This window comes from Aethalodelphis obliquidens, unplaced genomic scaffold, assembly GCF_003676395.1.
Source record: "Aethalodelphis obliquidens isolate GAN/ISIS:26980383/991018 unplaced genomic scaffold, ASM367639v1 scaffold18, whole genome shotgun sequence".
In the NCBI taxonomy this organism is placed as follows: Eukaryota; Metazoa; Chordata; class Mammalia; order Artiodactyla; family Delphinidae; genus Aethalodelphis; species Aethalodelphis obliquidens.
In genome coordinates, this window is record NW_020837962.1 from 19,340,423 (window position 1) to 19,367,320 (window position 26,898).

At 42.1% G+C, this 26,898-nt stretch overlaps 1 protein-coding gene across 4 annotated transcripts in view; it reads right to left on the bottom strand.

Moving 5' to 3' along the window:
- The window catches only part of ABHD12 (abhydrolase domain containing 12, lysophospholipase), a 70,485-nt gene that overhangs the window by 29,447 nt on the left and 14,140 nt on the right, over window positions 1-26,898 (bottom strand). The window contains exon 2 of one of the 4 annotated variants that reach the window (XM_027118129.1): window positions 18,150-18,338. The exons of the other annotated variants lie outside the window; for them this stretch is intronic. Within the exon in view, the coding sequence (XP_026973930.1) occupies window positions 18,150-18,151 (2 nt within the window). The 5' untranslated portion in view covers window positions 18,152-18,338. The remainder of the gene's footprint in view (window positions 1-18,149; window positions 18,339-26,898) is intronic. 4 annotated transcript variants of the gene reach the window in all.

Consider the following 26,898-nt stretch of genomic DNA (forward strand, 5'->3'; position numbering starts at 1 on the left):
TTTATTATCTATCTGTAAACTGGTCTAGATCCTGCCCTCTTGTACATTTTATCAGTCTTCACCAAATTCTCAATTCTTTGGGTTTCCTTCAATGCCTGGTTACAACCCTCCAAGTTAACATTTCTAATTTTCTTCACACCCTCTGACTGCCCAGTTCCTCAATGGGACTCCAGGCTGTTGTGCAGTTTCCCCTTCCCTGAGGATCAGAAAAGTCCTTCCAGATGAAGCTGGTCAACTTGATGTAAACCTTTTCGAGGCTTCACCACAGCAGATCACGTGTGGGATGCCATTACCAAAGACATTCAAACTGCAAACCAGGAAATCCATCTTATTGCCATCCTCCCTCCACAACCTAAAAATGCTTCAAACTCAACGTTTAAATATCTTCTCAACTGACTGCCCTCTGGACTCAGAAAATGGGTTTAGAATCTGCTCCAACCATTAATCTTTGTTTTTCTTTTTGTTTGCTTGTTCTAACCCAAGGTCTTCTTTCCTACTGCAGATTGCCTACTTCTCACCTTCTCAGCTGAGTCTTCTCTCTGCAGCAATCAACCAGCTCCTTGCTTGTGAAACTTCTTGGGAAGTTTCAACTGGGGGAATGTGGGGACTGACAACCCAAAAGAAATGGTCAAAATTACTTCAAAATGAAAACATCTGATTTCTAATAGATGCAGAAAGAAATCTCATTGGAAATTCCCTCCTCTGCCTAAGGCAGAGCTCTAGAAGAGTAGCTGCCACAAACTGCCCTTGGGGAGGTCTCCAGTCAGGGAGGTGACTGACCTTGGGCACAGGACATCCAAAAACACTATATCAACAAGCCTCAGTCCTGCCCCTCCCCTTTATGAAACTGGCAATATAAACCCTTTCCCTCTGGCTGTTTGGGTAGCTGCTCTCCTTACAGAGCACTCCCACATGGGTAATAAACTTTTTTCCTGTTAATCTGTCTACTGTCAATTACTTCAGATGTAAATTTATGCTGGAAAAGTTTTTCTCTCAGCAGCACAATCATCGGGTCTGGCCATCTTTCTCCAACAGATGAAGTCCTTCCAGCAGGGACCCCGTCTTTCACCTTTGTCTCTGTGGTAGCTAAGTCAATGCCACGCCTACAGTTTGTGCTCAGTGAATGTTTGATCAAAGAATTACTGCCCCATGATCATTAATGCAGAAAATTATCAGAACCACCACCAATTTCTCTGGGCTCCAACTACACTTGAGTTCCACAGTTTTTTTCTATTTCATAGTTTGTGTCTTCAACCAAGCATCTACACTGAAAGTTACTCTGGTTGACAGTCACTTGGTTGTGTATTAGAATCTTTGGAGAAATTTACAAAATATCAATGCCTGGAACTTGCTTCAGAAATTCTAGTTTTGGAAATTCCCTGGCGGTCCACTGCAGGAGGCATGGGTTTGCTCCCTGGTCAGGAAACTAAGGTCCTGAATGCCGTGCAGCGTGGCCAAAAAAAGAAAAAGAAAAAATAATAATAAAACTAAAGAAAGAAAAAAAAGAAATTCTAGTGTTTTTTTTGGTTTTTTTTTGTTTTTTGTTTTTTGTTTGCGGTATGCGGGCCTCTCACTGTTGTGGCCTCTCCCGCCGCGGAGCACAGGCTCCGGACGCGCAGGCTCAGCGGCCATGGCTCACAGGCGCAGCCGCTCCGCGGCATGTGGGATCTTCCCAAACTGGGGCACAAACCCGCATCCCCTGCATTGGCAGGCGGACTCTCAACCACTGCGCCACCAGGGAAGCCCAGAAATTCTAGTTTTATTGGTCTGAAGTATGACTTGAGGAGACCACAGCTGCCTGCCCACCCAGCAGCCCCTGAGCACCTCAGCACTTGCTGAGACAGGAAGGGGGCAGGGCATAACCTTTAAAAGAATGACAGCCATCAAGGACACAACATAAACTGGTTAGAACCAACCAGCTCCAAGATGGTGGACGAGTTGACTTCCACTAGACCTTGAGCCTCAGTATAGGCTCACTGTAATACAACATGCTAAATAACACATCCACAGGCGCCATGACAGTTCCAAGGCCAACCATAAAGGTCACAAAGTGGACAGTGGCCCAATTCCTGGAAATTCCCATCCTTTCCCCAAAATAGTTGTAATACTCCTCCCACTCATTAGCCTATGAAATTACCCACCCCTATAAAAACTGACAACCCCGTACCCTGGTGCCTCTCACCTTCTGAGATGGCTTACACTCTGTCTATGGAGTGTGTATCTCCCTGAATAAACTTCCTTTTTTAAAAAATTAATTAGTTTATTTATTTTTGGCTACATTGGATCTTTGTTGCTGCGCACGGATTCTTCTCTAGTTGCGGCGAGCAGGGGCTACTCTTTGTTGCGGTACATAGGCTTCTCATTGAGGTGGCTTCTCTTGTTGCAGAGCACAGGCTCTAGGTGCACGGGCTTCAGTAGTTGTGGCATGTGGGCTCAGTAGTTGTGGCCTGTGGGCTCTAGAGTGCAGGCTTAGTAGTTATGGCACACGGGCTTAGTTGCTCCGCGGCACGTGGGATATTCCCAGACCAGGGCTCAAACCCATGTCCCCTGCATTGGCAGGCAGATTCTTAACCACTGCGCCACCAGGGAAGTCCCCGAATAAACTTTCTTATTACTTTACTATGGCTCACTCTTGAATTCTTTCCTGCGCAAAGCCAAGAACCCACACTCAGTGGCCATCCCCCGTCCCAGGAACTCACCTGAGACCTGGGACATGACCATCCTCTCTGGCCCCACTTTCTTTCCTGCGACACTGCCACTTACTTCACCTTCACGGCCTTTCCCTCTGTCCCTGCCGAGCCAGACTCAATGCCCATGATCATTAAGGTGCCACCACCCGCACTTCAGAGTTTTGTATGGCATCTCCCTTCCCCTGGGGTTGGAACAGGCCAGTAAGGGTGCTGAGCACGCCTGAATCCTTCCTGAGAGTCTCTGCAGAAACCTAGGAGGGGGCTTCCCTAGTAGCGCAGTGGTTGAGAGTCCACCTGCCGATGCAGGGGACACGGGTTCGTGCCCCGGTCCGGGAAGATCCCACCTGCCGCGGAGTGGCTGGGCCCGTGAGCCATGGCCGCTGAGCTTGCGCGTCCGGAGCCTGTGCTCTGCAACAGGAGAGGCCACAACAGTGAGAGGTCCGCGTACCGCAAAAAAAAAAACAAACCAAAAAAAAACAAACTAGGAGGGACAGAGAACTGGGGACAAAGGAAGCCACCCTAGAGTGGCCAAAGGAGCCCTTCAGTCTCTCAGGACAAGACCTGAAGGTTCTAATTTTAAGACTTAAACCACTTTCATAAGCAAACAAACAAAAAGGAGTTTTTGGCCTCGACAGATCAAATAAGCTCAATGAAGCAGGAAACTATCTGGCAGTAAGCAAAAAACCAATAACCAGAATTTGGCCCTAAGGACTGCTCCTACCTGCAGTGCCAGTTCACCACTGTGGGAGGTGGAAGCCAGACACAGGGGTGCATGCTGTCCCAGAAGCAGGATGGGAGGCAGGAACGGCAGTGAAGGAGACACCTACTGGCTCCCACAGTGGGAGGACTCTCCTGCAACTGACCTCAGCTCTGGTGCCAAAACAGGTCCTTCCACAGAAGTTCATTCACACTTATGGCTGACTTCTTGGCATCAACTGCCAGGCCTCATGCCTTCTGGGCTAAAATGTTGTATGTAAGTCCCAGGTTCCAGATGAGAAACTGAGGCTCGTGTATGAGCACACGGTCCATGTGGAACTGAACGCAGGCCATCTTTCCTGATGTCCAAGACAAAGACGTTCTTGGGTCAGACCATTCACAGAGACACACAGGATCCCAAGCGACCTGGGGAACATGACAACACCAAACCAAATCCAGCAAGCCAAACTACTGAGTCCGCAAAGTCCTATGCAAGACAGGACTGTACTGTCAGAAAAAATTAATAAAGGTTACACTAGAAGAAAAATGAACTTGTCTGGTCTGCTCAGCTCTTGGCCATCCATCCCATCTTCTCAGAACGACAGTCTTCACACCCCCTCCAGCAGTTCAGACCAAGAAACTGGCCCCATCGCTTCTCTGTCTGCTCGCTTATCTGACCTGGGCTTTCCCTTTCCTACCTCTCTTTTTCTTCTCCTTCCGTGCCTTCTAAAGAGATACTCAAACATAATTAAACTGCTTTGAACAATGGAAGCATTATTTCTTTGTAAGAGGTTTGAGCTGTCAAAGTCTCTCTTTGGAACAGGAAATGGGAAAAATAACAGGACCATCATTCCCAAAGGCCCCCACCTCATACAAACACTACCGTGTCCTCTGCGGGGCTAGAGCTGGAAATTCTGTATTATATGGAACCAGCAGGTGTTAAGAAGTGAACCCTGTCGGATACTCTGTCAATCCGCAGGTGGAAAACAGTTCATGCAGGACATCAAGACTAACAGGGGTTCACTCTCATTCTCTGCTAACAAAGGAAAACAGGCAGATAACAAATGAAGATTTTAAACAACAAAGCCCTGTCCCCATTTTAAGGTCAAGACAGAAAATAAGAATGAGGCTGCACTCATCATGTTTAATGAGAAAGGCTGTGTCTCTGAGCTCAGCCTAAGAAAACTTCCTGTGGATGGAGCTGTCATTAAAAAAAAAATTTTTTTTAACCATTTCCTGCCAAAAGAGCAAAACCCTTTCTTTGAGCAAACTGAAAAGGTATATATTTTTAAAGATCTTTCATTGCATGCCACCAAATGAAAGTTGTCATTTATACTTTAAGGAGGCTGTCTTCTTTTTCCCCACTTTGAGCTGTGAAACTAGGGCAATAATATGAAGCACTGATGGGTAGATAAAGAGAGGCCTTTCTTGGGACTTCCCTGGTGGTGCAGTGGTTAATACTCTGCACTCCCAAAGCAGGGAGGTGGGTTCAATCCCTGGTCAGGGAACTAGATCCCACATGCACGCCGCAACCAAGAGTTCGCATGCCACAAACATGGAGCTGGCAAGTCACAACTAAGGAGCCCGCCTGCTGCAACTAAGACCCAGTGCAACCAAATAAATAAAATTAAATTTAAAAAAAAGAGAGAGAGAGAGAGACCTTTCTTGAAAGAACAGAAGCCAAATCTAGGAACCAAGGAAGCCCAAAAGATGTTCTTTACTGAGGAAAACTTCAGTGAATGAACTTGTTTATATCAATGTAGTTCCTGCACTACGGAGATGAAAAACAAAAGTATACCTTAGTGTGTTCCAGTCAAACAGCACCTGCCAAACTGAACAGGAGAAATGATACCTAAGGCCAGGCCCCCACAGTAACTCCTGCTGGTCTGCCTGCTCCCAGCACCTGACGCTGTGGAGGCTTCATTCCCCACAGGCCCTCTGCAGGGGCACAAGCCCTCAGACTTCCCTTAGGCAATAAATGCTCAGTGCTTGCAAGATTCTCTATGCAACTAAGCCTATCAGCTTCCAAACAGCCATTTCCCATGAGCTGCTCCGACACCCAATGGTTTAAAACTGTTGGGAACTGGCCACCCTCTCTTTCCTGGACATGTGACCTCAGCCAGCATACCCACTGCTGCTGTGGACGTGTCCACCTCTCTAGCATCAGGACTGGAGCCCTTCAGGAACCAACCTGGGGACCGACTCCACCTCCACGAGCCCCAGTGAGCAACCCTCAGATGCGCCCAGACAGGCAGAAGGGCTGCAGTTCTGGGAAAATGTGTGAGAAGGCAGGTGCAGCAATGGCACCTGCTTCCCCTCCGATTTCCAAATTGATAGTGATTTGCTTTTCACCTTACTGTTCCCGAGTTAGATGTTTCAATAACCTGCCTGATTCCTCTACCAGGGGAGGGAACAGAGTGCTGGGTGAAGACTCAGAGCAAGGCCCCCATCCAGTAAAACAGCCCCTCAGGCAGCTGGGGCCCTTGCGGTGTTTCCCTCCAGCGGGAGCACCTGTAAAGTGCGAGGCACCGTGCTCCCAAACCTGGGCTCTGCATAGCAGTGGAGACAGAGATGGCCTGTCACTCCTCACAGCCCGACTCTCTGAGCCTCGGTTCCCCCACTCTAATGGAATCTACCTGAAAGGTCCGTTGTGCAGAGTAAACGAACAAGGACATGAAATGCTCAGCATGGTCGTGGTCTCGGTCTCGCACATGGAGAAGGAACACTGAGCTGAACTGAAAGAGCTTCTGTCCTGGGCTGGCTTTGTCCAGCCCTGCTTGGCCGAACCACCCAGCTGAGCTCTAATTTCCTGCTCTGGTATCCTAAATTACAATTACTCTTTAACCACGTCAGTGCTTAAAAGCAGTAGTTTCGTGCTTCAGAAATGACGCCAGTAACGTGGCATGCAGCATCAGAAGGGAAGCTAAGCGGGAAGTGGGTGCAGGGCTGTGGTGGGGCTGCCAGCCTCCTCCGGGGTGGACCCCACCCGGCTCTGGCAGCTCACAGGCAGACCCACCTCACTTCTGTGGCCTTCGGTCCCCAGGACACTTGCATTTTCTAGCAGAGTCACAGGACCTTCCTGTTCAGCTTGAGTGGTGTTCTGCCCTAGGCCCCCAGGACATGCCCTAAGGCAGCGAAGAGGGGAGCACAGTGCTCTGTGCTGTGCGCCCAGTGCTACTCAACTGTCATCTGCTAAAAATAGCTGAGCCCATCAGCTCTTGCACAGAATACATGGCAGTCGCCAGGGCCGCTCACCGTTCTCTCTGGCTCTGTGCCTCCCTGGGCCCAGGGCAGGATGGCACACCCCCCTTCCCCTTTAGAGTTAGGGGCGGCCAAGTGACTTGCTTTGGCTAAGGAAATGTGAGCAGAGAGACCATGTCCCTTCCGCCTCAGGAGCAGCAACGGCCCACAAGGTGGAGGGAGGGTGTGTGGAGCTGGAGGCCCTGCTGGCCTGGATCCTCAGTGACCACAACAAGCAGAGGCCACACCAGACACACAGTGGGGTAAGAAATACACCAGTGACCCAGGGGTTCTGCTGCATGACCTGGTCTGCCCTGACCAACACTCAGGTCAGATCAACAACGTGCAGGCCTCAAAGGACTGAGCTCCAGGTACAGCGCTGTATACCCAGCTATCTTCAGTGTCTCCATGTGGAGTCCCACAGGCAAATCAAAACTACCATGTCCAAAACCAAATGCTTGATCTTCCACCCTCTCCCCCTCTGCTTCCATCTGCTTCCCCTCCAGTTCTCCATCTCAGCAAATACCTGTGCCCGTGGAAGACCCCCAGCAGTCATTCCTGATACCCCTTCTTGCCCCACCTCCACTTCCAATGCACACCAAGACTCCAAAACATTTCAAACCCATACACCTCTAGTCACCTCGTCTGCTGCCTCTCTGCTCCAGGCCAGCCACATATCTTGCCTAGACCAGCAGCCCTAAACTTTCTTGATTACACATTCAATCAGTAACATTTTTGGAACATGCCCTCAATAAATACATTCGTTTTAAATTAAACACATGTATAACTGGGTGGTTAATATCTGAATATGAATATAATTAGAAGTCCCAATATTTCCTCCCAGACCTTAATGACTGTGTCTCACCCACCTCCTGGGTGAACCCATCCCATTTTGGAGATCAATACCTTGGTCTTCTGAAGAGACTTCTTAAATGGAACCCCCAACCCCCGCCTGCCTGCTATACAGCCAGAGAGACCCTTTTCAAAGGCAAACTTGGTCATATCACTGTCTCACTTAAACCTTTACATGCAAGAGCATCTGAAACAGGTCCCAGGGAGACTGCCCACCTCTGACCCTCGAGCTATCAGTTACCTGCACGGGCCTAATGCTTTCCCACCTCTGAGACCAGTTCATGTCCCCAGCCCTGTGCTTCCTCCAGGTTTCAGCATCAAGGCTGCTTGCTCCAAAGTCTCCCTGGCTGTTCAATCTAATTGTGCTCTCCTCTTACAATTACTTATATATTAAGGATATTGTCCCTCTGTCTGACATTTTATATATTTCTAAAATATTTCCCTCTGTCATTTGTCTTTTTATTTGGTAAAATTTGTAATTATAAGAGAATATTAAATTTTTTTCTGTTCTTATTGTATTAGTCTTTTTCTTTATGCCTTCTTCCTCTAAGGGTATACATTCTTCTCTGACCTTGACACTGGATAAGTATTCTTAAAAAAAAAGCGAAAAGATAACCTATGGAATGGGAGAAAATATTTGCAAATGATGCAACAGACAAGGGCTTAATCTCCAAAATATACAAACAGCTCATACAACTCAACAACAAAAAAACAAACAACCCAATCGAAAATGGGCAGAAGACCTTAAAAGATATTTCTCCAAAGAAGACATACAGATGGCCAGTAGGCACATGAAAAGATGCTCGACATCACTATGAGACAAATGCAAATCAAAACTACAATGAGGTAGCACCTCACACTGGTCACAATAACCATCATTAAAACATCTACAAATAACAAATGCTGGAGAGGGTGCGGAGAAAAGGGAACCCTCCTCCCACCTGTTGGTGGGAATGTAAGTTGGTACAGCCACTATGGAAAACCGTATGGAGGTTCCTAAGAAAAATAAAAATAGAATTACCATATGATCCAGCAATCCCACTCCTGGGAACATACCTGGACAAATCTATAATTCAAAAAGATACATGCAGGACTCCCCTGGTGGCACAGTGGTTAAGAATCCGCCTGCCAATGCGGGGGACACGGGTTCAAGCCCTGGTCTGGGAAGATCCCACATACTGTGGAGCAACTAAGCCCACGTGCCACAACTACTGAACCTGTGCTCTAGAGCCTGCGAGCCACAACTATTGAGCCCACATGCCACAACTACTGAAGCCCGTATACCTAGAGCCCGTGCTCCACAGCAAGAGAAGCCACTGCAATGAGAAGCCCACGCACCACAACGAAGAGTAGCCCCTGCTCACCGCAACTAGAGAAAGCCCGCGTGCAGCAACGAAGACCCAAGGCAGCCAAAAATAAAATAAATTTATTTTTTTAAAAAAAGATACATGCACACCTGTGTTCATAGCAGCACTATTCACAATAGCCAAAACATGGAAACAACCTAAATGTCCATTGACAGATGAATGGATAAAGATGTGGTACATATATACAATGGACTGCTACTCAGCCACAAAAAAGAATGAAATAATGCCATTTGCAGCAACATGGATGAAACTAGAGATTATCATACTAAGTGAAGTCAGAAAGAGAAAGACAAATATCATATGTTATCACTTATATGTGGAATCTAAAATAGGGCACAAATGTACCTATCTAAAAAACGGAAACAGACTCATAGACATAGAGAACAGACTTGTGGTTGCCAACGGTGGGGGGGGAGGGAGAGGGATGGACTGGGAGGCTGGGGTTAGTAGATGCAAACTATCACATTTAGAATGGATCAACAACGAAGTCCTAATATATAGCACAGGGAACTATATTCAATATCCTGTGATAAAACCATGATAGAAAAGATTATAAAAAAAAGAATGTATATATGTGTAAAATTGAGTCACTTTGCTGTACAGCAGAGACTGGCACAACACTGTAAATCAACTATATTTCAATTTAAAAAAAAAATCAAAAAAAAATTTCTTATTTTTCTTTTACAGCTTTACATTTTACATTTAATCCTGGAATATATTTTGGAATATGGTGGGAAGAAGGGTTGAGTTTATATATTCCTAAATAGTTACCCAAAAGGTTTTCTCCATCTACAATGCTGCCTTGAAGAGACATTAAAATTTTATATACAAGGCTAAAGATGGTAGATTTAACTGTTCTTTCTCAAAACCCCACAAAAATGACAGTGATTTTTTTTTAAGCATAAAACCCTAGGGGCAAAGAATGAGAGGAGAGACACCCAAACTTTAGAAGCTGGAAAGCTTCCAAATTTAGTTGACACCCCCAGGAGAGTCCTAATCCAGCATGCAAAGAGATAAGGCATGTGACAGGTGGCTCCAGTGCCTGTGGAAGGGGCTCAGGCTGGGACCCAAATCAGGAGGACAATGTGAAAAATCCCTCCAGATCCTACTTCACTGATGGGGCCACTACCCCACCCCACCAAAAGACTGAAGGTTTATTCTCTACAAAAGGTAAACAGAAGGTTTCTGGACTACAGAGGGCCAGATACTCTAAAAAACAGAAGAAATACATGAAAGTTTAGAATGCAGAGAATCCCAGTCTTCTTCCTCAGTTTCCAGAGAGGTGGTGAGTTCAGGAGCAAAAAATACAGGGCAGCCTCCACACTCTGACTACCCTTCTGCTGACCTCCCAGTCCCTGGTCCCTGGCTTCCTGTTTGCAACCGTGGGAGACGTGTGTTGCTCAGAACTACTCATGACCTTGCGTCCTGCCTTCCCTAAAGGAAAACTGAGGCAGACTGATCCCAGGCAGAATTGCATTAAATCTATTTGGGAAAGAAACACCCACCATCTTTTCAATATAATGGATTCTCATCTAAAAACAAATGTATCTCTCCACTTAAACAAGTATTATTTTATGTTCTCAGTAAAGCTGAATAATTTTCTTCATAGAGATGCTATGTATTTCTTATATATTTATTCTTAGATATTATACAGTTCTTGTCTTTAATGTGAAATAGAGCTTATCCTGTTACATTTTTCTAGCTGGCTAGTTACTGGTATATAAGGAAGCTATTAATTGCTGTATATTTATTTTGCATTTAAAAATCTAACTGAGCTCCAATAGTTCTGAGAATTTTTTGGTTGATTTTTATTGGAGTTTTCCAGTTAAAAATTCATTATCTGCAAGCAAGCAATGAAACTTTTTGCTCCTCTTTATAGGTTTATCTTTTAACATTTTCTTAACTTCCCATAATATCTAGAGTATTCAGAATAATATTTTACAGTAGCAGTGAGTACAGATGAAAAGTCTTGCTTCTTCAATTGAATTTCCATTCATCTAACAAATATTTATCAGGCATCTACTATGTGCCAGGCAGTAAATAAAATGTTTGACATTTTACTTTTTATTACAATGTTGGTTGATGAGATAGATGTCTTTGATCAATATTTAATGTTAAGTGTAATAAATAGTAGACTTGTCAGTGAAACAGTAGAATATGAAGGTACAAAAGGCAGCTTTAGAAAAAACAAACGTAAGCATCTGCATTTCCATCCACTTGAGAATCTCTAAGCCTGGGGTTTCTTGTGCCGCGAATGGAGTAGAAAAGCCTCCTGCTGCACCACAGCAGGAAACAGGGTGACCAAATGCCCCAGGACCATGCCATCCTGCCCTCTGGGTCAAGGCCATTCTGAGACTCTACTGAAGTAGCTCTTGAATTCATTCTCCTTCCATTTTCATTTGACCAAAACAAAGACTCACAATGAGACAATACTGTGAGAATTTATCTTCAGTGCAAAGGGCTACAGAGCTACAGTATTTTGTGACATTTTCTGTTATTGAAACACGTAGCACTTGTAGAAACACATATTAAACAATGAAGTTCCATCTTCACCTATGTTTTGGCAAAGAATAAGAATACTGACAGGGGGGACTTCCCCGGTGGCGCAGTGGTTAAGAACCGGCCTGCCAATGCAGGGGACATGGGTTCAATCCCTGGTCCGGGAAGATCCCACAATACCTCAGAGCAACTAAGCCCACGCACCACAACTACTGAGCCCGCATGTCACAACTACTGAAGCCTGCGCGCCTACAGCCCATGCTCCGCAACAAGAGCTCGCGCACCTCATCAGAGCAGTCCCCGCTTGCTGCAACTAGACAAAGCCCGCGCGCGGCAACAAAGACCCAACGCAGCCGAAGATAAAAATAAATAAATTTATATGAATAAAAAAATACTGACAGGGAATTCCCTGGTGGTCCAGTGGTTAGGGCTCCTTGCTTCCACTGCAGGGGACACGGGTTTGATCCCTGGTCCAGGAAGTAAGACCCATCAAGCTGTGCAGTGGCAAAAAAAAGAATACAGACTATACCAAAACAGTAAGTATGAGCAAACACCCTGCCCACTGCCAGAGGGCCCTGCTCTCTGACCAAGCAATTCCATCCACTCTTAAGGACTGACCACAAAGGAGGAGAGCATCCTAGCATGTCAGGAAGGCTCTGCACAGATGTCCTCTCTGTAACACAGTCTGTGAGAGAAAAATGGAATATGCTCGCAATATGCAACAGGGATTACTTTTTCATAGCTTTATGCCCTCTCTGATAACAGATAAATGTAGAAAACTTGCAAACTGCATAAAAGCATTGAAAAGAGAATAAAAATAACCCCAAATCATATGATCCTATAGGAGCCTCTGTTAATATACTAGCATAGTATATTCTTATAAACTTGATGCCATATAAAGTTAGGATCTGTGGTGGAGATGGCCAGCAGATCTCCAGAAGTCTGTACTCACCCTTCCCTAGGGCAGAGGTGATGATGGGAAATGTCTACATTTCCAGTCAGACTACATTTCCAGCCCACCTGGGGAGCAGGCGAAGCTGAGTGAGCAGGCTCACCAGAGCAATGTGATTCTGGCAGTGTGCGTGTAGTTGTCGGTACTAATTTGGTAAAGTAGCTGGTATCAATGCTGACATGAGCTTATATTCTACATGCTATTTTTGTTTTTCGTTTACCAATAGTTCTGTTAAAGGTCACATGTTTACATATTTCAAAAAGTAAAATATAGTCTCACTGACAACTCGCCTCCATGCATTCGGATAACCACTTTTATTACATACTTATTTATCCTCCCAGCGTTTCCTTATGCAAATACATGTACATGTTCTCATCCTTCTCTTTCTCATACAAAAGGGGGACACTACACACTGTAAGCTGTTTCACACCTTGATTTTTCTCTGTCAACAATATACCCGGGCAGTCCCTCCCTGTCAATTCACACCTACGTTTCAGCCCCACAATATTTCACTGGGTTGATACATCCTAGGGCATTAAACCAGTCTCCTACCACTGGACACTGAGGCTGTTTCCAGCAGTCAGTGCACCACGAATCATCTGTACAAGTGCAATTTTGTATGTGCAAGTGCACACTGGATAGTCCCAGAATGGAAACTGTTGGATCAAAGAGTAAATGCATCTGTGATTAAGAGATTACTCTCAAATTCCTGCTTCCCTCAAAGCCTCACTAGCAAAATCGTTGTCTAAGATGCATGTGTGCCAATCTGATAGGTGAGAAATGGCATCTTGGTGTAGTTTTGATCTGATTTCTCTAATTATGAGTAAGTATGGTTGAGCACCCTTTCACATACTGAAGGGATATGGTATTTCTTTTTCTATTAATTATGCATGCCCTTTGCATATTTTCCATTGGGTTTTGATCTTTTTCTTTTCAATTCCCAGAAGCTCTTTATCTATTAAAGCAATTAGCCCCTTATCTAAATGAGTTGCAAATATTTTGTTCTTTTTTCATTAGTGATATCACGCAGATGTTCTTTGTATTCATGTTTCTGGAATTTCCGTCCTGTCTCAATGGCTTGTTACTCGGAGTTGCTGCCATCCTGCAGAACCTGAACACGGCAGCATGGTCCAGTCTCTACTCACACTCCCCTCCACAGGGCTCCTGGCACTCCTGTATGTTGTTTGTTCAGAATCAGCTCGTGTGGAACCTGAGAGAACCAGGTTGGCATTTTTACTTGGAATTTTGTTAAATGAATAATCAAACTTCGGGAGATTAGGCAGTTTATGATGCGAGCTTTCCAACTCAAGAACAAATAGGTCCTTACGTTTGTTCAAGTCTACTTCTGTGTCCTCCGAGAATGTCTGAAGTTTTCCTCTTACAGATTTTGTGTACTTCTTTCCAAGGCATTATTCCTTATAGGCATTTTTTGTTATTGACTTTATTTGGTCTTATCTTCCATTATATCTCACAACCAATTTTTGTTGCTCTGCCTCCAGTGGCTGTGTGACCCTAGGCAAGCTACCTGTCTGTGCCTTGATTTCCTCATCTGTGAAATGGGGACTACAGTACCTTGTGAGGTAGTTGTAAACATTTAAAAGTTAATACAGGGGGGCTTCCCTAGTGGTGCGGTGGTTGAGAGTCCGCCTGCCGATGCAGGGGACGCGGGTTTGTGCCCTGGTCCAGGAGGATCCCACATGCCGCAGAGCGGCTGGGCCCGTGGGCCATAGCCGCTGAGCCTGCGCGTCCGGAGCCTGTGCTCCGCAACGGGAGAGGCCACAGCAGTGAGAGGCCTGCGTACCGCAAAAAAAAAAAAAAAGTTAATACAGGGAATTCCCTGGTGGTCCAGTGGTTAGGACTAGTGCTTTCACTGTGGTGGCCCAGGTTTAATCCCTGGTCAGGGAATTAAGATCCTGAAAACCGCATGGTACAGCCAAAAAGAATAATAAAAAATAAAAAATAATTTTTATTTTTTAAAAATTTATTTTAAAAATTTGTTTATTTATTTTTGCCTGCGTTGGGTCTTCATTGATGCACATGGGCTTTTTCTAGTTGCGGCGAGTGGGGGCTGCTCTTCATTGTGGTGTACGGGCTTCTCGTTGTGGAGCACAGGCTCTAGGCATGCGGCCTTCAGTAGTTGTGGCATGCGGGCTCAGTAGTTGTGGCTCACAGGCTCTAGAGCGCACGTTCAGTAGTTGTGGCGCACAGGCTTAGTTGCTCCATGGCATGTGGGAGCTTCCCAGACCGTGTCCCCTGCATTGGCAGGTGGATCCTTAACCACTGCGCCACCAGGGAAGCCCCAAAATAAATTTTAAATAGATAAAAATAAAAGTTAAAACATGTAAAGTGCTTAAGAAAATGGTATCTGGTAAAAAGCACTCAATGTTATTTTTATTAACTCTTTCTGTGACTATCTTTATTGATTCTTTCCTTTTCTTTCTCTTCATTTCTTTTTGATTGTTCTGTCTCTACCACTCTCCTTCACTTTCCTTACCCCCATCTTCAGCAAACACCAACTTGCTTGATGCTATTTTTGAAAGACAGTGGGGCATCCAGGATACAAGACTACTGCTTTAAAAGTTCAGCAAACACAGCCTTCTTGCTCTTGAGGGACTGCAGACCAAGACCTTGAGTGTAGCCTTGGCTCTTAACAAAGGCCTCCTCAGCAACACAGACATTTAAACACAGTGAACGTGCTTAATGCTACTGAACTATACACTTAAAGGTTAAAGTGGTCAATTTTGCTTTGTATATTTTACCACAATAAATTTTTTAAAAGGCTGTCTCATTTGGGAAATTATTATAACTCCCTTTTCACTCAAGAAGCATTGTTTGCCTAGCACTAGAATTGTCAGTAGAGACAATACAAGTCTCTAAGCAAAGTAGTAAGCACCCTACCAACTAGAAACTACTTACTCTCCAGTGCTATTTTCATAGCAAAAAAGTATCTGAGAAAGTTCTGAAACCTGTAGCAATACAAAGCAAAAAAATGACTTAACAATACAGGTAATTTAATTATCTCCAAAACAAAAGTATAAAAACAAGGAAAACAAATTCACATGCAAAACAGGTGTCTCTTGCGAACTTCTTTTAAATTAACAGAGAAAGTAGATGGGGTAAGTGGACAGGGAAACAGAAACATTATACCACTCACTTTATACTTGTATAATACTGATAAACCTTGTTGAGATATTACTACAACTCCATGAAGCAGGTAAAATAGGTAACACTCCCATTTTAGAGATATGAAAACTAAGCTCACAGTTATTAATTCACTTGCTCAAGGTAAGGCCTAAGCTGAGGATGAGCTTGTGTCCTGGGCCTCTCAGTCTGGCCCACCCTTTCCATTCCACCAAATCCTCATTGGGAATGAATTAAACATTGCTAGAAATCCCAAAAGTAACTTGACCCTCAGCTCACATGGGTTTCTCCTTGGTGTTTCAGCTCACCTGACAATGCCCATAATTTCAGAGGCTGGTGGCAATAAAACCAAAAGAAGTTCTACACTGAGCAGGTGGTGACAACAACGTGGACAAGAATGAAAGCTGGGGGAAAACTTTTTTCAAAATGCTCATGTAAAAGCTCAATAATATTTATTTTGTTTTCTAAACACATTTATTGAGGTATAATTGACATAAACTGCACATATTTAGTGTATAATGTTATAAGTTTTAACCTATTAAACACTTGTGAAACCATCACCACATTCAAGATAATGAACATACCCATCACCCCAGAAGTTTCCTCTTGCCCCTTTTTATTCCTCCCTCCTGCCCCTCTCTGGTCCCCATTCCCCACCCCCAAGCAACCACAGACTTTCTATCACTACAGGTTAGTTTGAATTTGCTTGTTTTACCTAAATGAAATGGATTCTTTCACTCAGCACAATTATTTTGAGATTCATTTGTTCACTTACTCCTGTCTGTATCAATAGTTCACTCCTTTAAAAAAACTTTTTTAGAGCAGTTTTAGCTTTACAGCAGTACTGAACAGAAGGTGCATACAACACCTCCCCACTGCCAACCTCACCCACTTTTTTTTTTTTTTGGCCACACCATGTAGCATGCGGGGTCTTAGTTCCCCGACAAAGGATCGAACCCATGCCCCTTGCATTGGGAGCATGGAGTCTTAACCACTGGGCCACCAGGGAAGTCCCGTCACCCACTATTACATCCCCCACCAGTAATACATTTATTACAACTGATGAACCTCCACTGGCACATCGTCACCCACAGTCCATAGCTTCCTTTAGGATTCACTCACAGTATACATTCTAAGAGTATGGACAAATGTATAATGATACGTATCCACCACTGTAGTACCATGCAGAGTAGTTTCATTGCCCAATATATCCTCTATGTCCCAAGTTCATTCCTTTTGATTGCTGAGTAATATTCCATTGTAGGGATATATATATATATATATAATTTGTTCTTACATTCACTTGTTGGACATTTGGGTTGTTTCCAGTACTTGCTTGTTATACATTAAACCTGCTATAAACATTGTTTTTCTGTTTTCTATTTTTCTGATTTGTTTGGTATTTATCATATGCTTCTTTCTGGTTTGGGTTTAATTTGCTCTTTTTTTCTAGTATCTTAAAACAAGCTAAAGTCATTGACTACAGACCTTTCTTCTTTTCTACTGTAAGTATTTATGTTATAAACTCCCCAAGGATGCTTTAGAGGCATACATGTTTATTTTCATTCAGTTCCAACTATTGTCTAATTTCCCCTTTGATTTCTTCCTTGACTGGTGGCTTATTCAAAAGTGTGTTATTCAGTACTCAAATGTTTGGGGATTTTTCCAGACATCTTTCTATTATTGATTTCTAATTTAAATCTTTGTGGTCAGAAAACAGACTTTGCATGACATAAATTCTCTTAAATTACTGAGACTTGTTTTATGGCCTAGAATGTGGTCTATCTGGTAAATGTTCCATGTGTACTTGAAGAGAATGTGTACCTGCTATTGTTGGGGGAACTGTCAACCAAGTTAAACTGGTGAACAATGTTGGTCAAGTGTACTATATCCTTACTGATTTTCTGCTTCCTGCTTCTATCAGTTATTGAAATCTCTGATTATAATTGTGGATGTGTCTATTTTCCTTGCAGTTCTATTTCTGCTTCATGTATTCTGAAGCCCTGTCAATTATGTATTTAAATGTTTAGGACTGTTATGTCCCCTTGATTATTTTATCCCTTTGTCATTATGAAATGATCTTCTTTATCTCTGGTAATATTCTTTGCTCTGAAGTCTACTTCATCTGATATTAATATAGACACCCCAGCTACCTTCTAACTAGTGTTACCATGGTATGTATATATTTTCATTCATATAATTTTAACCTTTTTGTTTTATATTTAAAATGCCTTTCTTTGGTAGGCATCACATAGTTGGATATTGCTTTTTTTAACCAATCTGAATCATCTCTGCCTTATAATTGGGTGTTTGGCGCATCTTGCTTTTTGTTTTCTATTTGTTCCATCTATCTTTGTTCCCCTTTTCCTCTTTTTCTGCCTTCCTTTGAATTAACCAAGCATTTTTTTTATGATTTCATTTTATTTCCTTTGTTGGGTTCCTATTAACTCTTAGTTTTGTTACTTTAGTGACTGCCTTAAGGTTTACAGTATCCATCATTATCATATTGACATCCAAGTGAGATTATACCATTTCACATATAACATAAAGATCTTATAACAGTTTACTTCCATTTCTTCTCTCCTGGGCTATATCCATTTGTTGTCATGAATTTTACTTTATAGATGTTATAAACTTCACAAAGCATTGTTACTACTTTTATATAAGCAATTTTAATATAAAGATATTTAAATAATAAAAAATATAGCTTACATATTTTCTCACATAATCATTTCCAGTGTTCTTCATTCATTTGTGTAGATTCAGGTTTTCATCTGGTATAATTTTTCTTCTGCCTGAAGGACATCCTTAAACGTTTCTTAGAGTGTGGGTCTGCTGGTGATTAATTCTTTCAGCTTTCATGTGTCTGAAAACTTCTTTGTTTTTGGAAGATGTGTTCACCTGGTAAAGAATTCTAGGTGAAGTGTGGCCAAGATGGTGGAGCAGGAGAACCCTGAGCTCACCTTTTCCCACAGGCACACCAAAATCACAACTATTTACAGAACACCTGTCTATGAGAAGAACATAAAGACTAGCAGAAAAGACTTTCCAGAATTAACTGTATGAAGAAGGAACCACAATGAGACAGGTAGGAGAGGCAGACCCACACCCCAAGTAGGCAACACACTGACAGAAGGATAATCACAATTGCACATGTTTTCCCCAAGGAGTGAGGGGTCTGAGCCCCACATCAGGCACCCCAGTCCAGGGGTCCTGCACCGGAAAGATCAGCCCCCAGAACATCTCACTTTGAAGGCTAGTGGGGCTTCTATAAAGGAGAGCTAGAGAGCTACAGGAAACAGAGAGTGTGCTGTTAAAGGGTGCACACAAAATCTCACATGCTCCAAGTCCCAGCAGAGAGACAGTAATTTGAAAGTAGCCTGGGTCACACCAACTTACTAATCTTGGAAAGCATCCTGAAGAGGCAGGAGGCAACTGGGACTTCCCTTGGGGACACAGATACTGGTAGCAGCCATTTTGGGGAGCTCATTCTACCACAAGAACAGTGGCACTGGCAAGCACCATTCTGGAGTCTTCTCTCTAGCCTATTAGGGTCAGGGGCTTATCCGCCCACTAGCAGGCTGGCAACAACCCCAGGACACCGCAGGGCATGCAGCTAGATGTACCAGGACTTGGCCCCAACAACCAATGGGCCAACAGCCACTGCACGAGGCAGGACCTGGCAGTCAACCTGGCCTGGGTCCAGGCCCACCTCTCAGCATGCCCACAGTAGTAGACCCTGCCACAAAAGAAGGGCCCATGCAGCCAACATAGGGGGCACCCCTAGAGCATATAGCTCTGGTGGCCAGAGGGGAGTAGACTGCTAAGCCACACAGGACATCTCCTACATAGGGCCACTTTTCCAAGACCAGGAGACGTAACCAACCAACCTACCAAATACAGGGAAATAAACACAGAGAATTAGACAAAATGAAACAACAAAGGAATCTGTTTCAAATAAAGGAACAAGACAAAACCCTAGAAGAAGAACTGAGCAAGACGGATATAAGCAAACTACCCAACAAAGAGTTCAAGGTAATATTCATAAAGATACTTAAAGAACTTGGGGGAAGAATGGATGAACGCAGTGAGAATTTCAACAAGTTAGAAAATATAAAGAAGAATCAAACAGAGCTGACGAACATAATAACTGAAATAAAACTACACTGGAAGGAATGAACAGTGAATGAGAACAAATCAGCAAACTGGAAGACAGAGTAGTGGAACCATCCAGCCTTAACAGAAAAAAGAATTTTTAAAAATGAGCATAGTTTAATAAGAGACATCTAGGACCACATCAAGCATACTAACATTCACATTATAGGTGTCCCAAAAGGAGAAGAGAGAAAGAGGCAGAGAACTTATTCAAACAAATAATAGCTGAAAACTTCCCTAACCTGGAAAAGGAAACAGACATCCAAGTCCAGGATGCACTAAGTCCCAAACAAGGTGAATCCAAAGAGATCTACACCAAGACAAATTATAATTAAAGTGGCAAAATTAAAGATAAAGAATCTTAAAAGTAGCAAAAAAAAAAAAGGCAATTAGTTATGTGCAGGGGAACTCCCTAAGACTATCAGCTGACTTTTCAGCAGAAACTTCACAGGCCAGAAGGAAGTGGCATGATATATTCAAAGTAATGAAAAGAAAAAACTCTATATAGTAAGTCCCCTACATACAAACGAGTTCCATTGCAAGAGTCCATTCATTAAGTCCAATTTGTTCGTAAGTCCAACAAAGTTAGCCTAGGTACCCAAACACGATTGGCTATATAGTACTGTACTGCAATAGGTTTATAATAATTTTCACACAAGTAATACATAAAAAACAAACACAAAAAATAAAGAAAACACTTTTAATCTTACAGTACAGTACCTAGAAAAGTCCAGCTACATCATCACTGCTTTTATACTTCCTTCCAGATATCCTGGGCTTGAAATAAAGACACTGTACTACTGTACTCTATACACTACTGTAAAGTACACAAAAGGACAACCACTTGTAGAGGATGCATGCACGTGACAATGTATGCCAGACACATGAACTAACTTACATGACTGGACATGTGAGCACATGTTTCCATTTTTGAAAGTTCACAACTTCAAGGTTCATATATAGGGGACTTACTGCAACCAAAAATACTCTACCCAGCAGGGCTATCATTCATATTTGAAGAAGAAAGAAAATGTTCTACATATAAACAATAACTAAAAGAATTCAGCACCACTGCATTGGCATTATGAGAAATGTTAAAGGGACTTCTCTAAGCAGGATTTAAAAAAAAAAAAAAGGAAAAAACCACACAACTAGAAATATGAAAATTATGAAAGGAAAAAATCTCATTGGTAAAGGCAAACATACAGTAAATGTAGTGCATCAACCACTTATAAAGCTAGTAGGAAGGGTAAAAGACAAAAGTGGTAAAATCATCTATATCCACGATAAGTAGTTAAGGTATACACAAAACAAAAAGATGTAAAACATGATGTCAAAAAAATTAAACATGGTGGGAGAATAAAAATGCAGGGTTGTTAGACTGAATTTCAACTTAAAAGATCATCAACTTAAAATAATAACACAAGTTATTACTAACATATATTACATATGTGTCTGTAATTGTTATATATGAACATCATGGTAACCACAAACCAAAATCTTACAACTCTCTCTCTCACACACACACACACAAAGAGAAAGCAACCCAAATATAACACTAAAGATATCATCAAATCACAAAAGAGCAAAAGAAGAAGGAACAAATGAGAACTATAAAAACAATCAGAAAACATTTAACAAAATGGAAATAAGTAGGGACTTCCCTGGTGGTACAGTGGTTAAGAATCCGCCTGCCAATGCAAGGGACACGGGTTTGAGCCTGGTCCAGGAAGATCCCACATGCCGTGGAGCAACTAAGCCCATGCACCACAACTACTGAGCCTGCGCTCTAGAGCCCGCGAGCCACAACTACTGAGCCTGCATGCCATGACTACTGAAGCCCATGTGCCTAGAGCCCATGCTCCACAACAAGAGAAGCCACCACAATGAGAAGCCCACACCAACGCAACAAAGAGTAGCCCCTGCTTGCCACCACTAGAGATAGCCTGTGCACAGCAATGAGGACCCATCGCAACCAAAAATAAATAAATAAATTTATTTTAAAAAATGGCAATAAGTACATACCTATCAATAATTACTTTAAAAGTAAATGGACTAAATGCTCCAATCAAAAGGCACAGAACGGCTTAACAGACTAAAAAAAAACATGACCCATCTATATGCTGACTACTATGCTGAAGAGACTCATTTCAGATCTAAAAACACAGAGACTGAAAGTGAGGTAATGGAAAACGGTATTCCACGCAAATGGAAACAAAAAGAGAGCAGGGGCAGCAATACGTATATCAGACAAAATAGATTTTTGAACAGACTGTAACAAGAGACAAAGGACATTAAATAATGATCAAGGGATCAATCCAACAGGAAGATATAACAAATGTAAACACATATGCACCCAACATAGGAGCAACTAAATACATATAGCAAATATTAACAAACATGAAGGGAAAAACTGACAGTAACACAATAATAGTAGGGGACTTTAACACCCCACTTACATCAATGGACAGATCATCCAGAGAGGAAATCAATAAGGAAACACTGGCCTTAAGTGACACACTAGACCAGATGAACTTAAAAGATATATCAAGTCTCAATAAAGTTAAGATGGAAAGCATAGCAAGCATCCTTTCCAACCACAGTGGTATGAGAGTAGAAATCTACTACATGGAAAAAACTGCAAAAAACACAAACACACATGTGGAGGCTAAACAATATGCTTCTCAACAAACAATGGGTCACTGCAGAAATCAAAGAGGAAATTAAAAAATACCTGAAGACAAATGAAAATGGAAATACAATGATCCAAAACCTATGGGACACAGCAAGAGCAATTCTTTTTTTTTGTTTTTTTTTTTTTTTTTTTTTGCAGTACGCGGGCCTCTCACTGTTGTGGCCTCTCCCGTTGCGGAGCACAGGCTCCGGATGCGCAGGCTCAGCGGCCATGGCTCACGGGCCCAGCCGCTCCGCGGCATGTGGGATCTTCCCGGACCGGGGCACGAACCTGTGTCCCCTGCATCGGCAGGCGGACTCCCAACCACTGCGCCACCAGGGAAGCCCAAGAGCAATTCTTAAAAAGAAGTTTATAGTAATACAAGCCTACCTCAGGAAACAAGAAAAATCTAAGGAACTAGAAATAGAAGAACAAACAAAACTCATAGTTAGTAGAAGGAAAGAAAAATAAAGATCTGAGCAGAAATAAATGGAGACTTAAAACAACAGCAGAAAAGATCAATGAAACTAAGAGCTAGTTCTTTGAAAAGATAAACAAAATTGACAAACCTTTAGCCAGACTCATCAATAAAAAAAAGAGTGGGACCAAATCAATAAAATCAGAAATGAAAGAGAAGTTATAAATGACACCACAGAAATACAAAGGATCATAAAAGATTACTACAATTAAACACCAATAAAATGGACAACCCAGAATAAATGGATAAATTCCTAAAAACGTACAATCTCCTAAAACTGAATCAGAAAAAAACAGAAGATATGAACAGAATGATTACCAGTCATGAAACTGAATCAGCAAAATAAACAAAAACAAAAAACAAAACAAAACAAACTCCCAACAAAGTCCAGGATCAGATGGATTTATAGATGAATTCTACCAAACATTTAAAGAAGAATTGATATCTATCTTTCTCCAACTACTGCAAAAAAGGAAGAGTCAGGAGTGCTTCCAAACTCATTCTACAAGGCCAGCATCACCTTGGTACCAAAACCAGATGAGGATACCACAAAATAAGGAAAACAGAGGCCAATATCCCTGATGAACACTGATGTAAAAATCTTCAATAAAATATTAGCAAAATGAATTCAACAATACATCAAAAAGATCATACACCATAATCAAGTGGGATTTATCCCATGGATGCAGGGTGTTTCAATATCCAGAAATCAATGTGATACACCACATAACAAATTGAAAAATAAAAATCATATGATCATCTTAATAGATGCAGAAAAAGCTTTTGACAAAATCCAATACCCATTTATGATAAAAACTTTCACCCAAGTTGGTATAGGGGGAACATACCTCAACATAACAAAGGCCATCTATGGTAAGCCTATGCCAACATCATACAAAAAGGTGACAAGCGGAAAGCATTTCCCCTAAGATCAGGAACAAGACAAGGATGCCCACTCACCATTTTTATTCAAGATAGTACTGGAAGTCCTAGACACAGCAATCAGACAAGAAAAATGAAAAGAATCCAAGTTGGAAAGGAAGCAGTAAAACTATCACTGTTTGCATATGACATGACATTATACATAAAAAGATCCTAAAGACACCACCAAAAAACCTATCAGAACTCACCAATGAATTCAGTAAAGCTTCAGGATGCAAAATAATACAAATCTGTTGCATTTCTGTACACTAATGAACTGTCAGAAAGAGAAATTAAGAAAACAACCCCATTTACAATTGCATCAAAAAGAATAAAATATCCAGGAGTAAATCTAACCAAGGAGGGAAAAGAGCTGTACCCAGAAAACTATAATACACTGATGAAAGAAACTAAAAAGAAACAAATGGAAAGATATACCATGTTCATGGATTAGAAGAATCCCAAGACAATCCACAGATTCAATGCAATCCCTACCAAATTCCAACGGAATTTTTCACAGAACTACAACAAATAATGCCCAAATTTGTATGGAAACACAAAAGAGTCCAAAATAGCCAAAATAATTTTAAGAAAGAACAAAGCTGGAGGTATCATGCTCCATTATTTCCAACTATACTACAAAGCTATAGTAATCAATACAGTATGACAACACTGTAAATCAACTATACTTCAATTTAAAAAAAAAACAACAGTGGGACTTCCCTCGTGGTCCAGTGGGTAAGATTCCACAGTCCCAATGCAAGGTGCCTCAGTTCAATCCCTAGTCGGGGAAAAAGATCCCACATGCATGCCACAACTAAGAAGCCCACATGCCGCAACTAAAGATCCCGCATGCTGCAAGTAAACATGCTACAAGATCTCGCGTGCCGCAACTAAGACACAGTGCAGCCTAAACAAACAAAAACAAAAAAACAGTATGATACTGGCACAAAAACAGACACATGGATCAACAGAACAGAACAGCGAGCCCAGAAATAAACCCACACTTATATGGTCAATTAATCTATGACAAAGGAGGCAAGAATATATGATGGGAAAAAGAAAGCCTCTTCAATAAACGGTGTTGGGAAAACTGGAGAGCTACATGCAAAAGAAGCGAACTGGACTACTTTCTCACACTATATACAAAAATAAATTCAAAATGGATTAATGACTTAAATGTAAGACCTGAAACCATAAACTCCTAGAAGAAAACATAGGCAGTATGCTCTCTGACATCAAATAGATATAGATATATAGATATCTCCTCAGGCAAGGGAAACAAAAGGAAAAATAAACGAATAGGACTACATCCAACTAAAAAGCTTTTGCACAGTGAAGGAAACTATCAGCAAAACAAAAAGGCACCCTACTGAATGAGAGAAGATATTTGCAAACAGTGTATTTGATAAGGGGTTAACAGCCAATATGTATAAGAACTCATACAACTAAACATTAAAAAACAAACAGCCCAATTAAAAAATGGGTCAGAGGACCCACACAGATGTTTTTCCAAAGAAGATACACAGATGGCCAACAGACACATGAAAAGATGCTTAGCATCACTAATCAACAAGTAAATGCAAATGAAAACCATGAGATATCACCTCACACCTGTCAGAATGACTATCATCAAAAAAGACAACAAATAACAGATGAATGGATAATAATGTGATGCACACACACACACACACACACACACACACACACACACAAGACCATTATTCAGCCATTTAAAAAAAAAGAAATCTGGGAACTTCACTGGTGGCACAGTGGTTAAGAATCTGCCCACCAATGCAGGGGATATGGGTTTGAGCCCTGGTCTAGGAAGATCCCACATGCTGCGGAGCAACTAAGCCCAAGCACCACAACTACTGAAGCCCGTGTGCCTAGAGCCCATGCTCCGCAACAAAGAGTAGCCCCCATTTGCTGCAACTAGAAAAAGCCTGTGTGCAGCAACAAAGACCCAACACAGCCAAAAATAAACTTATTTTTTAAAAAAATGAAATCTGTCTTTTGCGACAACATGGAGGGACCTGAAGGTATTATGCTGAGATAAGTCAGACAGAGAAAGACAAATATCATATGATTTGTCTTGTATGTGGAATCTAAAGAACAGAACAAACAAAACAGAAACAGACTGATAGAGAACAAATTGGTGGCTACCAGAGGGGAGGCATGTAGGGGGATAAGTGAAATAGGTTAGGGAGATTAAGAAGTACAAACTTCCAGTAAAATAAGTAAGTCACAGGGATGAAACGTACAGCACAGGGAATATAATCAATAATACTATAACTCTGTAGGGTGAGAGATGGTAGCGACTTATCATGGTGATCATTTTGTAATGTATAAAAATACTGAATCACTATGTTGTACACCTGAAACTAATATAGTAAGTCAATTATACTTCATTTATAAGGAAAGAAAGAAGGCAGGGAGGAAGGAGAAAAAAGAAAAGAGGAAAGAAAAAAGAAAAGAGAAGAGAAAAGAAAAGAGAAAAGAGAGAATAAATTCTAGGTGGACAGAGGTTTTTTGGTTTTCTTTTTTTTTTCAGTGTTTTAAATATGCTGTTCCATGGCCTTCTTTTTTTTTATCACAAGAAATCTGCTGTCACCTGCATATTTGCTTTTCTGTACATGTCTTTCTTCCTCTGGCTGCTTTTAAGATTTTTCTCTTCATCACTGGTTTTGAGTAATTTGATTATGATGTGCCTTGGTATAGTTTTCTTCCTGGTTTTTTTTCTGTTTTGTTTTTTTTTTTTTGCGGTACGCGGGCCTCTCACTGTTGTGGCCTCTCCCGTTGTGGAGCACAGGCTCTGGATGCGCAGGCTCAGTGGCCATGGCTCACGGGCCCAGCCGCTCCGCAGCATGTGGGATCTTCCCAGACCGGGGCACAAACCCGTGTCCCTACATCGGCAGGCGGACTCTCAACCACTGCGCCACCAGGGAAGCCCCTTCTTCCTGTTTTTTGTGTGGGTGATTCACTGAGTTGAGTTTACAGTTTCCATCAAGCTTGGAAAGTTTCTGGCCATTATTCTTTCACCTATTTTTTTCTTTCTCTCCTGCTTCTGTGGGAACTCTAATTACCCATATATTAAGTTGCCTGAAGTTGTTCCACAGTTCAGTGCTACGTCTGAAAATTTTTTGATTCTTTTTTATATGTTTCATGTTGGATAACTGAATCTTTCCTTCTACAACATCTAATCTGCCATTAATGCCCCTCAGTGTATCTTT